The 14819-nt window shown below is 40.2% G+C and overlaps 2 protein-coding genes across 2 annotated transcripts; both read right to left on the bottom strand.

Moving 5' to 3' along the window:
- Positions 1 to 22: 22 nt before the first annotated feature.
- On the bottom strand, positions 23 to 7433 carry smad9 (SMAD family member 9). The gene is made up of 8 exons (XM_079355608.1): positions 7329 to 7433; positions 5219 to 5726; positions 4248 to 4463; positions 3738 to 3995; positions 3333 to 3443; positions 2807 to 3028; positions 1130 to 1386; positions 23 to 611 (listed from the first exon to the last, which is right to left on the bottom strand). Exons 2-8 carry the CDS (start codon positions 5412 to 5414, stop codon positions 468 to 470), a joined length of 1404 nt encoding a protein of 467 aa, XP_079211734.1. The 5' UTR covers positions 5415 to 5726; positions 7329 to 7433; the 3' UTR covers positions 23 to 467.
- A 2860-nt stretch (positions 7434 to 10293) lies between these two features.
- alg5 (ALG5 dolichyl-phosphate beta-glucosyltransferase) lies at positions 10294 to 14519 on the bottom strand. The gene is made up of 10 exons (XM_079355763.1): positions 14118 to 14519; positions 13535 to 13703; positions 13039 to 13085; positions 12849 to 12917; positions 12636 to 12728; positions 12425 to 12538; positions 12230 to 12289; positions 11984 to 12135; positions 11308 to 11393; positions 10294 to 10913 (listed from the first exon to the last, which is right to left on the bottom strand). The coding sequence occupies exons 1-10, from the start codon at positions 14178 to 14180 to the stop codon at positions 10798 to 10800; spliced, it is 969 nt and encodes a 322-aa protein (XP_079211889.1). The 5' UTR covers positions 14181 to 14519; the 3' UTR covers positions 10294 to 10797.
- Positions 14520 to 14819: the final 300 nt, after the last annotated feature.

Raw genomic sequence — 14819 nt, 5'->3', positions numbered from 1 at the left:
TTAGTTTCCGCATTGTGCTTTCCTTAAATGTGGTGGAAAAGATTTGTAAAGACAACGCAAACTTTAATCAAACAAATACAAAGCAACTTGTACAGTAAGTCAACTCATGTACATACAATGCATTATATCATAATGACAGAACACATGGTAACACAAGTCTTTGAGTACCTACAAATTAATCCCAATGCGTCATACCTAGGAGTGCAGGAAAAGTCCAGATCACTACAGAAATGGGAAATAGTTTACTGGAGAAAAATAAGGAACATAATCATTTTGCTACATGTGCTTTAATTTACATTTTTAACATTCAGTCTATCATATTTGACTTATGTGACAAAAGGAGTTGGCGACATCTTTTTTTTTTTTATATATTTTGAGGGGTCAAACAAAAAAAAAAGGATCATAACACAAAAAAAAAATTGGACGTAGGAAAACGCACAGAAACACCAGGAAAGAGTGACTTCATGTTACGACACTGAAGAAATTGGGTTGTGTGGAGAGCCCATCTGTGTGAGGACCTTGTCCAGCCACTGCAGAGGTCCATGTAGATGCACCTCAATCCAGCAGGGGGTGCTGGTGACATCCTGACGGTGGTATTCGGCACCCCAGCCCTGCGGAGAGGACATCATAAAGAACAGTGTTGTTGCCATTAGTTTCCATTCTCTTCTAATGGCAGTAAAGAGTGTACAAGTGTATAACAATATTAGCTACTTATTAGCCACTTCCTAACGTATATGTCTGTTGAACTAGGATGTGGCTGAACGCTAATTTAACTGATAGTAAGTGGAAAATGGACAGAGTGAATAATTGACTAAACATTGGCCATTAAGACAACTTTTTTTTACGATTGGAAATTAACAGAATTTGATCTTCCCACAGACAGCGGAGGGAAAGGCTGCAGTGTGAAGCCAATACATGCTAAGTAAGGACTGTAATCCTACATAATATGTAGGTGAAGTATAGGACAGGACATGCTTAGCAGCATATCAAGCTTGAACAATAACAAGTGTCAGTGAGAATCTTTGATCTATGGAGAAGAAAAAAAAGCCGGGAACGATTACCAAACTGCTTCTCTGTTGCTACAGGTTTTTTTTTTTTTTTTTTTTTAATATAACAAAATGCTCTGTACCTTCACAAAGCTCATGCGGATGGTACACATCTTGGTGAGCTCATACACAACCTCAAAACCGTGGTTAACAGACTGGGCGAGGAGCTGAGCAAAGAGCTGGTTGTTGAAGATCTTGAGGCTGCAGCCGCTGGGGATCTTGCACACTGTGGTGGCGTGGAAGCCGTGCTGGAAGTTACAGTTACGACTCTGGACGAAGATACTGCTGTCGCTCAAGCACTCAGCATACACCTCACCGCCGACATAGTACAGGTGTAAACCTGAGAGGAAGGAGCAGAACATGAAATGGTCAGGAACAAGTGAATGGTCATCTTGAATGTTTGGCTTTATCCCAATAATAATTAGTTACTGTGGTTTGCAAATGAACTCCAACACAACACTTTACACAGTGTTAGAGCGCATTTGCTTTTACCTATTTTCTAATTGACTCCTGAGTCCGTCAAAAAACAGGATGATGAGGGTGACTTTAAAAACCATAACCACAGGTGGGAAGGAAGATAGATATACAATCATTCAGTACTTGAGAGATTTTAAGTGACTGTCGGCCTTCTGTTTAAGTCTTTATTTTTTGTGGGTATTTCCTTATTTTCATATTTTTTAGCTAATATGTTTTCAATACTCTCTACTTTTTAAAACAGGCTTTTAACTTCATGAGATTATCGCGAAATTATCGGTTAGTTTGATTTAGCATCATAGCAGGATGCCAAAACTGATTTGAACTATAATGGATTAAAAAAAACCCGATTGTATCCATCAGTTTATATCATAGATGACAGAAGAAACATGACCATAAGGATAAAAAAAAAGAAAAAGACAAGAGACAAGGGAAACTTGACTGTGGAGACGAGGCAGTTAATGAATGTGATGTCTATCAGTTAATGTTCATTATTTTCAGGATATTTCTTCATTACAACAATGTTTTGTGTCAAGTTAAAGTCGTTTCAGTGTAATAGTTTTAATATGACACATGGTTCAGTTAGCTTCGAGATACTTTCAGTATTCGTTAAGCAGAGTAAGAAGACCTACATTTCAGAACATGTATTAACTCTCACTTCAAATAAGGTGTTATTAGGAGACTTCCTCTTTTTCCAGTATTTGTTACTAAAAAAGGAACTGTACTTCTACATGAGTAAAAGATGTGAAACAAGCTTTGCAAACTCAGATCACATCTACAAGTCACGAGCGTAGAGTGTCGACTCTACGCTCTAATCAAAAAAACATCCTCAATGTCTGTATTAAATAAAACCTAAAAACTGTGCTTTTCATTTTCTGACAGAGGACAAACACTGGGCTCTCTATGCTCGTAAGACACGAGTGTCTGAGTAGTATCATAATAGTCTCCATTTTTTTACTTATTTCTCGTCCCTTTCTTGAACGACTATCCTTACAAACACACACACATTCTAACAGTGCACAGTTTAACCAGGAGATGCTTGATATCTCAACAACAATGGCAGTTCTTCACTTTTTTATTTATTTTTTTTAATTACAGGACACAAATATTTGGCTTTACTTCAGCACATGCACAAGAAACAGATGTGCAAGAAGCCTGAAGTGGTTTGTTTGTTAACAAAGACCCAAACAGACACTGAGCATCATATGACCAATTACTCAATGCGTATTAAAAAGCACAAATTATTGAAACGGTATTCTGACATACTGTAAATGAGTCCATTCTACCTTTGCCTATGTGCCTGCGTGTGTGCTCGATGGTGGAGTTGCGGTTCACGTTGGACAGCAGGCCGAGGCAGAAGCGGTTCTTGTTGTTGGACGGGTCCGTAAAGCCGTCCACTAAGACGCTGCGGGATGACGCGTGGAAAGTCTCTCCCACCCGGTTGTTAAGCTCATAGTACGCTATGGAACACCAGTACTCAGGTTCCTCGTAACATACCGGCCGTAAATCTAAACAGAAACACAAAATAGAATAATTCTCTATGAAGATTTCTCATAATAATGTCATCTCCACCTAGACACACATTGATCCTCTCATTTTATATACAGTAGACTTCTACTCCCTGTAACAGTCACATGAACATTACCTCTTAGCATTTTGTACTCATAATAAAACTAAATGTACCTGGTTATGGTTTTTATTTTGTAATGTAGCAACATTTAGTGCCGGCGGGACAAAATGCTGTCAGTGGACGCAGGACCTGAACATGGATGTTTTCTTTATTAAATGTTGAATTATGAAAATGAAGTTCACCTGTGTGCGGGGCAGAGAACGTAAGTTTAATGGTCCCTGAGGAGTTGCTGGGCTTCACATCCTCTTTAGGGCTGGGCTCCATCATGCTGTACGGAGGAGGGGGCGTCTCAGCTGGAAAAAGACATCACAAATCACAGTAGGAGCACAAACGTGGGAAGTAATCACTGAGAAATTCTGCTGTTGTGTTTAAATTACAATCTGCAGCAGCCGGTGTTAAAATGCCAGTGTCAGTGAGATTTGTTTAACCCTAAAGGACTTCAGTTTTTTAGATCATTATTATTATAAAATAATAATAATATTATTATTATTTCAGGTGCTTTCCTAATATTTAACAATAATGTGTTTGATTTGACTTTTTGATTTGATTGTTTCCATAATATATCACAATGATAATTAAATCCCTACCTGTCATGTTATAGGGACTGCTGGGCTCCGCCGAGCTGTTGGGGGAGTTGGGGTAACTCTGCGAAGTGGGAGACTGGGTGAGGGAGGAGGAAGGAGAGGAGGTGAAGGAGGGACAGGGAAGCGGAGGGAAGGAATCCGGATAGGTGGCGTTCTGGGGCATCAAGGGCTCGCTGTGCAGGGAGGCGTTCCTGAACTTTGCCAGTAGACTGTGTTGAGGGTTGAACTCGCTGTGGCGGGGGACCAGAACAGGTGGAAGTACTGAGCGCAGAAATAAAGAAAGGGAAGAAAACAAGGTGGACAACGTTACAGAGAGTCTGAGCCAGATGATTTTATAAAAGATCATATTACTGCAAATCCTTTCAGCTTTGGAACTTTATTAGATCACATGCTCTGCAGCTCACAAACGCTTTATACTGTTATGATATTACAATCCAACTGTAACCTTGTTTTTCTTTGTTTTGTTTTTTTTTCACAGCAGATTCAGAAGATGTTCCCAGATTAAGTTTGTACCTGGGGTCTCCACGCGTCTGTAGTGGTACGGGTTGACACAGATGTCCTTTTGCTTAGAGCCGAAGGGGAACTCACAGCTCTCCAGGGCCTTCAGCTCGTGGTGGGACTGCAGGTCGGGCCAGCGCCACACCCTGCAGTAGATGACGTGAGGCAGACCCTTTCTGTGTGACACCTGCAGCCTGCCGTCCAGAGAGCGGGGAATTGTCACACACTTGCCTGAGAAAGTGAAAAAACAAAAAAAACGGCAGACGTTGTCATACAAAAGTTTCTGTGTTTACTTGACACGGATAAGGATTTTTCTACAGTTTTTTTTAAATAGATTTACTATCTCGTGTACCCTTACAACATTAATCCCAAAAAAAAAAAAAAAATCCCCTTTTTGACCAAAGCACAGCACAGATGTTTCATTGAGACCACAGGGGACTGTTTTAAAAGGTGGAGAAGAGGCATAATTTTCTTAATCTACTGAGGAAAATGTACCTTAGTAGATTAATTTGTACTTCTCAATTTTGCCCCGTGACCTAAGCCAATAGCATCAGGAAAGGCATATTTTATTTACTCCACTTTTCTGTGATAATGGTTAGTTTCCGGTTGTTGTGTTTTTTTTCTTTTTTCTTGTTTTCTCGAGATAACAAGGCTGGTTTTCCTGTAACAATATATAAATGTATCTTATAATCTTGAGATAAAAAAGCTTGTTTTATGGGGATCACAGGATAATTGCTTGTCGAACTAGAAAAAAAACCCCATTAAGCTGATCACTGGCATAGGCCAGACATGCCATAATGCCATTGCCCGATGAGTCTATAGCCTATTGTTTTGTGCTAGCGTAACTCCGGGGATACTTGATAAATCAGTGAGAGATCACAAGAAAAAAATGACAGGAAATTTCTCATATTCACAGGAAAACAGAGTAGATGAATGTACAGATGTATGACTTAAGTAATTAACAACTAGACTTTAGTCATACTCACTAGGCTGTCCAGGGCAGCTGAGGGCTCTCTCCAGCTCCTCCATCGCCCCTTTCTTCTTCTTTAGTTTCTTTACTAGAGAGTCCACAGCCTTTTCTGCCCACTTCTCCTCCTCATCGCCCTGTTTCCAGCCAAGCAGGCGCTTCACTGCCGGGCTGGTGAATGAGAAGAGGGACGTAATGGATGCCGATGAGTTCATTATGAGATGGATAAATGGTCGGCCAGATGAGCTGATGGGTGCTGTGAAAGGGATAAATGTTCCCTGGAGGGTATGAGCGAGGAGTCAAATAATGAGAAGCCAGGGCAGAGGTAGATGATAATAAGAAGCAGTGCAACAAGTCTTTGAGTTGTATTGTTGTTGTTGCGTTAGTTCCGTGCACGGCTGGATGTGGAGTTGAACTCCTTCTCCCTTCTGCGTCGGCACAGATAGGATCCAGTAGCTCCTGATTCAAAGTGTCCTGCAGTGAAGGTTATTCCTCGCACAGTCAGATCCAGGTCAAGTTTCAATCATCTGGCAAGAGCAGAAAGAGATGGTATTAGCTGCTTATTCGGCAGCAAATGAAAGAAAGATGAGTTCAGAGTTTCAGAACCAAATACTATAGGATTTAATTCTAAAGAGAGTTTAGCCTGTGTCAATAAGATGACATGCTTGTCTGTAGGGAAATAAAATACTGAACACCACATAAACAACTTGTGTTTAACAATCTAGGCAAAGGGGAGAATTTCCACATGATAATAGGGCAAATGGATCCTGATACTTTAAACAACAAGGTTATTATTTCTGTCCAGAAAATGAAGCAAGTACTAAAAGGGTTTAGAATGAGCAGGGCAAGATGGCCAGGCTCATTTCTAGATTCACCAACAATGAGGAATGTCCTCTTTGGCCTCTGTTTCTATGATCATGCCACTGACGCCCAGGAGCCATTCTGTCTGGCCAGAACACATCACAGGACAGGAGGAGGAGAAGGAGGGGGAGGGAGGGATGCAGACAGAGGGAGAGAGAGCTCTCTTTTTATGCAGTCGTCTCATTCTGCTCATCTTAAACATCGTGGCATAACGTTAAATAAGACAACCCAACTATAATCTGGCAACCACTTACAGTATAATTCTCATTATTTTAACAGCAGCGTCTTAGTGATTCTCTCAAAATGTCATACAGTCAAGTTTGTAGACAGTAGACTTTTTTTTTCAGTTTCTGTTGTTACATGATGGACTTTTTTAAACTTCTGCGGCAAAGCTGTAAATCATGTGTGGCCCATTTAAAGCGGACGTCCATTCTTTTGGCATTATCATTCTACAATACACAGAAAGAAAAAAATAAAAATAAAAAATCAAACAAACATTAAATCAGTTACTTTGCAAAAAGATTGCTCACCGGTAAAATGGAGTATGAATAAGCATGCCTAAATACTGCTCTATGGGACCAACCCTGGTTTCAAACACACAAACAGACAGCTGGGGTTTACAATGACAGCAAAAGCGCACGAGCTCAATGCGGCATCAGTCCACCGCTGCTGCTTTACTATGGAGTCTGGCGTCACTCAGTCTACAGGCTCAGATAGGCTAATTACCTAATGCTTTATCACCAGGACACCCCTGCCCTAAAAAAGTAAACACGCCAGCTTCCTTCTACTACTAGGCTTGGAAACAAGGAAACATTGCGCTGACACAAACCCTGCTGTCCGTTCAAACACAAACCATGCAAGTAAAACCTGTGATCAGAAGTTTGAGTTATTGATTAATTATTGTCATAATTTCACAAGTCGATGTAAACTTGGGTAAAACAAGTTGTGACAGTTATTACAAAGTAGGCTAGTGTATTTAGAATTTTATCAAGTTTGTTTAGTAGTCCTAAGCTTGTTCTATATATATTTATTGATAAGGCAAATTGGTAACTATGTTATTATAAAAGTACACACACACACACACACACACACACACACACACACACACAAACATATAAAAAAAATTCCCACAAACACAAACATATATATATATATTCAAATTGCGAGAAGGAAACGAAACATTCCTTGAATATTTAACTAAGCAACAAATCCAATAAGAATACGTTCATCATCATTTTCTGGAAGAATAATGTGGTTACAGGTCTCACCTTTGTTGTGATAACAAGTGCATCGAAGACAGCCTTGTGCGTGTCGATACTCAGCAGTCGAGAGGTTCAAGCCAGCACTCTGGAGCCGTGGAGGTGTGTGTGTGTCTCTGTGAGTTGTGTCTGCGAGCGTGTGTTGGCGCTGAGGTGTCAAGCCAGTCGAAGGAAGAATGCGTCAGTCCGGAACCAAGCTTCAAAATAAAAGCTTTTTTAAAAAAATGTTTTTAAATAAAAAGTATGTTTTGCAAGATGAAACAAAAAGAATAGTCCTACATAGGGACACTCAAGCCATACATCACGTAACAGATAAACATTTCCTGCAATAACAATAAAGTCCTACAGTCAAAGTCAATAAAAATAATCAATAGTGTGTATCTTTTTTTTTTCCTAACAAAATAATGTGTATGCCTCAATGGATGACAATGCCCGAGCAAAGAGGAATAAAGAACAGCAAGATGTATTTCCACTAAATTAATTTATCGAGCTTAATATATGAATATATTTCGCCTTTAAAAAAGTACTACAGTGAATGCAATGTGATGATATACATTGTCATCGTAATAATAATAATTAAAAAAGGCCAAATAATTCCACTGCATGCGTCTCATAGCATACAGCAGAGGTGCCCAATCCTGGTCCTCGAGGGCCACTATCCTGCATGTTTTAGATGTCTCCCTCTTCCAACACACCTGATTCAAATGATTGTCTCATCATCAAGCTCTGCAGAAGCCTGATAACGACCCTGATCATTTGAATCAGGTGTGTTGGAAGAGGGAGACATCTAAAACATGCAGGATAGTGGACCTCGAGGACCAGGATTTGGCACCCCTGGCATACAGTGACTGTTACAGCTCTTATTGTGAAGACTTGGTAAAAAAGTGCTTCCTGTATTAGCGTCTCGTTATCTCGAGGACTTTACGCAGGTTTAAAGAGCCCCGGAGCCTCTGCTCCTCCAGCCGAGCGCCACACAGCCTCGACGGCGTCAGCCTGGCTGGAACCGCAGCGCCTGCGTGTGAGATCCCTCCGCCTCCCTCTCCTGGCTCTTTAGTGGGGTTTCAAAGATTTTACTGTCAGGTCCCGCAGAAGGAAGAGCGCGTGTATGCGCGTAAATATATATGTGCGTCCCACCTGAGCCGTGCTTACTCTGCCAGTAAGGTAGAACTGGCAGAAAAGCAATCACACCTGTTTTGTTTTTAAAATAATTGACTGGCATCCATATATGGGACAAAAGCCGTATAGTGTTCTATGCGTTATCGGCGTTTTAACACCTGTATCACCTAAATGACATGTCAGTGATATGTTCTTTGGGAGACTTGATGTTATCAGGCATTAGAAAGCTATTAAGACGTATTCATTTAATTGCATACTGTGTTGTATTGTGTTGCCAATCGTGTGGAGACAACGTGCTAAAGTTAAACAAAGGTTTAGTGTCAGGAGTTTTGTCTGTATATTTGCATTTAAAATATTTAATCTGGGAGATTGTAAAAACTACCAGTATTCCTCTGCACTGCACCTGTAACCCAAACATGGAGAAGAGACTACCGACCGCAAAAGAAACGAAACTGTTGGTCGTGCTTATTCCTTTATCTCCTGAGTTTGTTTCATCACCCATTGTTGGCAGAGGGTTTTTTTTTTCATTGCGGATGGACACGATCCCTCATCGGGAGTGCCTTGACTGGTCCAGTTAATGACGCAAACCCGGCTGGCGACAGCGAGTCTACAAGTTTGACATTTTCGGTTTACTGCAGCGGAACGTAACAATACTCGTAACAGTGAAACCACTCTTTGGACACCGTCAAAAGCCATGTTTTTGTTTTATTTTCACTACCAGGTGCATCATCAAAATCCACCACCAGGATACTGTTGGTGTCAATCTAATAGGTGGAGGGGCTTCCTGAATGTGGTCCCGGGACCCCCAGGGAAGCCGCGTGCAGCATGAAGTGAGGGAACCCACTGTTTGTGCAAGCTTTAGAAATTAACACGAGAGGAAAACAGCCACGCAAAAGCGTCCATGTCATGCATTTCTACTTCGGCATAAATTGAAAAGTCAATTTCCAGAGAGTAGAAGAGCTCACCAATTAATCGAAGAACATAACCTACTAGTCAATTTAACTTTAGATATGACTTTTGGCACAGGAAATGAAAAAAGAGCAACCAGACTGATAAATCGTCTTTGTGTGTTGTCTGGCTACAGACAGAAAGACAGACAGCACAAACAGGATGCGCTCCCCGGGGCTCCGAGACATCCGCATCAGTGCCCCAGACCTCAGGCTCGAATAAGAAAACAGCAGTAAAAAGAACTTCATTTAGTCAGACCACTGTGGAGAAAAAAAGCAGGATAATTTACATGAGGGTGTCTGGGTTGAATAATTTTTAAATGATGTATTTCCCTTTCTTTGCTGTGGAGGATATCATCACTATCTTAAACATGTTCTTACTGCTATAATTACAACTTATCTCTAAAGATTTGACATGAACCCTATTGACATTTGTTTTTTACAACAAAGTAACGTTGCAAGCGAATCCTTTGGCATAGTTGAAGAGCTTTGGTTCAGGGATTAAAAGAGATGTTTGGCTCTTCCTAGATCAAGGTGGAAATATATGTATTTTGCTTCTTGGCTTTCCAACATCCTCCACCAAAGGCTCAGAGAGGCTAGACACAACTTCTGTTTGTCCTTTTTATAGTGCAAACACATGTGACTGCTGATTAATAGTGTCCTCTGACATGACAACTTTTTCAGATTACTTCATTCTTCAAACCTTGTAACCAAATACTTACCGAATATTGAAAATACAGGAACAAAAGATGACAACCTGAGATATTTGGGTACCTCAAATCATTAAAAGTGACTTTTTTGGTTTAAAAAAATATCGTCAACTCAAACAATCAATGATCAAAATAATTGCAGGTGGAATTTTGGTTGATTGACTTAGCTTCAGTTTGGGAATGAACCGTATTGGTCATAAATGATGTTTGTATTGTTTTTATTTTGGTTCAAGTCATCCTGCCCATTAGCCCATACCCCTGTCTCCTCAAATATACAATCCCTCCCTTTTTTTCAAATCTAATATAACATTCATTCTTCCTGTCAGAGTCATTACACAATGATTCTCAGATCCTTCACTTCTCAATACAAATCTTTTTCACTCACAGCTGATTGGCCACAAAACAAAGGTTGAGTTATTTAGTACACAAATCAGTCATAGACATTCTGTAACCATGACAACAGAAATGTGCTTGTAACAACGGCCATCACAAGCCAGAACCTGATAAAAAAAAAAGGCAGGACATCAAAGAGCTCACAAGTGTGTCATTCCTTCACGTGACGACGTCCGAATAAAAGAACGTGAAGTACTGAACTTTTCTCTCGATCACAGGAAGTGACGGACACAGCTGTTTATCCCACCTCATACAAATGATTGAATGCCCTATCATAGGCTGTTTCTATGACACCTGGGCTTTTCTGATTGGCTAGTCTGTCTTTAGCTGTGACTGTAGCTTCCAGGCTCCTGTGATGTAACGCAGGCGAATGAAGATCAGGTCTGTTCCCATCTGCAACCAGCTCCAAAACGGGATCAGCTTGGACCCTGGCAGAGCAGACGCACACACTTTTTATTCTCCAGTCAAGAATTTATCAGAAATCCAATGAAACAAGTACAGTTATTTACACTGGCAGGCCATTTATTAACTCAATATTATCATAAAAGTAGGATTTGTTAAGTATTTTAAAGGATGTTATGCAAATTTGACTGAAGCAATGATGGAAAAAGAAATAAATTCAAGACATAAACGGATAAATAAATCAGTCATAAACAAAAGAAAAAAATAATTAACTCCCAACATATTACCATTCAAATTTGGAAAAGGTAAGATCACTCCATGTCAAAACTTGAAAACATCAAATTGATATATTAATGGCACTCGAGAGAGAGAGAGAGGCTGCATACTGGGATAACATCCATGTATTCTATGGAGACCTACCTTCTATTTCAGTCCAGTTTACGGCCACCTCTGCTATGGGGATTTTATAACACTGGGCGATGTACAGAAGCTCCACATCAAAAGCCCTGTGACAAGAGGGAAACATGTGCACAACAGATGCTCAAAAGTTGCATTAACATTCATGTTTTTATTGCAGCTACTAAATAACACAGGCGCTGGTCTCTGTGGCTGAGTAAAGAACATCAGGACATATTTGGCAATGATCTAAAAGTGTCGACGGCACCAAATATTGAAAACAGTCACAAACTGAACACATCAAATGTCTGATGATGCAGAAACGTTTGCTGCCTTTTTTTAAAATTGTGATGTTCCAGGTAAGGCAGTCATGGTTTCTGCAGCAGCTACGTTCATAGTTTGAGAAGTTTAGCTTCTTGTTGTTCAATAAAATTATATATTATAATTCTCTTTCGATTATAATTCTAGAAACCGGTTGTTTTAACTGGTTTACCCACTCGTCTGACGAGGGCCTTTTGAACCTTTCACTTTTTTTGATAGTATTTTTTAAATATTTTTATTTAACCAGGAAGAAAAACTTATAGAGATTAAAAAAATTCTCTTTTTCAAGATTGTCCTGGACAATGACAATGTCTGAGGCATGATATTCTTCGTAACTATCAGACATTCAAACAAACAAGATGCAGTGCAAAGTACTTACCATCGCTCTACGTGGAGCGAGGAGAAGGTCTTGAGAGCAGCCTCACGCGTGAAAAGCTTGAACCCACACTGTGTGTCCTTGATTCCTCTCACACAAAAGAACCACACCAGGAAGTGAAAGCCATACATGAGGAATGTACGAAACATAGATCTCTAAAAAAACAAAAAAAACAAACAACGATGGTTATTTAATAGTTTGAACAACAAAAGACCAAAGTACCGAGGTCTATGTACAACAGACAAGTACCTGAGCTACAGAATCTTTCTCCAGGTGAGCTCTGGAACCACAGGAAATTGCCATGTTCTCCTAAATGGACAAGAATGCATCATTAAATACGTGTTTTAAACATGTTAAACGATGACACTACACATGCAGGTTTCATTTATTTTTTTATCCTTTAAGTTTGTGAAAAAGCACCAAAAACATGGAATGAGTTTGCACCGGTTTAAGGTTGAGCTCATTAAGTCCAGCCTCCACTTTGTCCAGGTCAGAAAACTTTGTGGCTCCATCAGCATCTGCCATCAGAATGAGCTTCCCTCTGGAGCTCAGAGTTCCCTTTAAGACAGAAGTACACACACGGGGTTCAAGTCTAAACAGTTGCTGCTTTAGTGCGGCCTTCAGACCTCCTGTAATTTGACATCTTCAGTCTCACCATCCTCACTGCTCCTCCTTTCCCTCTGTTCTTCACCTGTGTCAGGACTCGCACTTTGTCTGCGCCGTACTTTCTGGTGTACCGCAAAGCAACCTGGCAGAAAACCACAAGAACTCTGTATTGGCGTGACTTTGAAACTCGATCAAAACAGTGCAGAGTGCAATAAAACCTTTGGTTAACAAGTGGCACAAACAAAAGGTTTTAAATGATCACCTCTGTGGTTTTGTCTTTGCTGCCATCATCTACCACGATGACCTCATAGGTAAAAGAGGGGTGCTCCTTCTGTGTGAGGGGGAAAAAAAACGTGTTTGACAACAGGTTTTTGATCAATGGAATAATGCCACCTACTGGCCACTTTGAGTATTACATATAATACATTGCCTTTCAAAGATTAATCACTTACCTGTCTGTTTTCCAAATACTCCATGGTTTCCTCGAGCATCACAGGCACTATAATGACACACATGCAAACATTAACACTAGTAACATTGGCAAGGACAGGGTAGAATTAAGCCTCGAAAAAAAGAAGAGGAAGAAGAAGAAAAGATTATGGGGTTTGAATCCACCAACTTGTATGATCACTTCATCATTTTTCATTTGTTGATGAAAAACAGAGTTAACTTTTAAGAATCTGGTTGAGGACTCTTTTATGCAGCAACAACAAGGTAGAAGACCTTCAAACACACATTTGTAATATAGCCTATTTATTTATCCTCCAAATGTGCAGTGTAATGAAATGACATCGCTTAATCTCATCTTTGTTAAAAATGTGTTTTTCTAAATTTCCAAACAGTGCTGTAAACAGAGATCAGATGATCCTGATAACCTGAAACCTCGGTGTGTGTGTGTGTGTGTGAGAGTGTGTGTGTGTGTGTGTGTGTGTGTCCTCATCCACTCACTTCGGAGTTCCTCGTTGTAGGCCGGGATCACCACTGAGAGCTCTCTGGTGTGGGGATCATGTAAACTTGGGAAAGGCTCCTTCTCTCCGGTGGCTGTAAGAAAATATTTCTCTTTTTCGTGGCGTGTCAGGTTCACCATCTTTGCAGTGACGTGAGCTAAGATGAGCACCTAAAAACACAGAAATATGAGGTGTGTTTTCTTTTCTTTAGGACAGAGCCCATGAAGAAAATAAGACAAAACCTGAGGGGAATTTTTGTTATACTTAGTATGTGTCTTATATTTATGCATTAAAAAAAGAGAAACAGCATAATTAGTTAATGCTAAGGTGCCTGTTACTCATCATTCGTGTGTTTGTTTTCATTTCTTCCTCATGATAAACACGGTGATAAAAACCTCTTAAAGTTAACATCTCTTCTTCACAGTAACACATTACTCAGGGACTTCTTGCATGGATAAATACATCTTCATACTGTAACACACACTTCAGTTTATAAATGACGAAAGTTACTCAGTTTATTTTGACAGCGTTTTTCTTGGCGTTACAAATACTGAACCCCTGCTAAAACACATTCAACTACTTACCACAATCAAAGCTAGAGCTGCCAAAGCGAGCAGGGCTTGAAGTATTTCACAGAGAAGATCCATCTTCCACAGGTAACCCTGCAGACACTGACAGATCACCTGTCCACAGGAATCCCTGCAGACACTGACAGATCACCTGTCTAAAAGGCTAGCAGCTAAAATGCTAGCTTTCTTTTTCCTGCTCTGCTTCTTCCTGTCCTGAGTCCGACACTTCGACTTCACAGAATAAACAAGAAAGTACTCGCTCATGAGATTTAGAAGTTGAATAAACTCAATAAGAAAACGTGTATTTCCATTAGTCGGGAGGTAGTTCAGTGAACTCTACTTCCAATCACAGCTGAACACAGCGGCGACGCGGAAGTGAAGTGATGTTTTTCGACACATCATCAGTTTGAGGCAAGAGAGGACCGAACGACCCGTTTAAGGTCTCAGTGACAGAGACACTGCCCTCTAGTGGACAACTGTGAGAACGACTAGAAACATCACGGGTCTAATAAAGGCCCTTTAAAGCCTAAATGTTCAATACATACCCCCCCCCCCCCCCCCACACACACACACACACACCTACAAAAAGTCAGAATTTTAAAGTGTCCTTTAAAAATCCTTGTTGCACTAACCAGCCTATTTCACTTAAGTTCAAGAAATCCCTTTATTATTTTGACAGTCCTTTTTTAATATGTTATAAATGCTGGTATGTATGGT

The sequence above is a fragment of the Symphodus melops genome (assembly GCF_947650265.1).
Source record: "Symphodus melops genome assembly, chromosome: 11".
Taxonomy (NCBI): Eukaryota; Metazoa; Chordata; class Actinopteri; order Labriformes; family Labridae; genus Symphodus; species Symphodus melops.
Note: the sequence above shows the minus strand (reverse complement) of the source record. Positions and strands in the feature narration are given on the sequence as shown.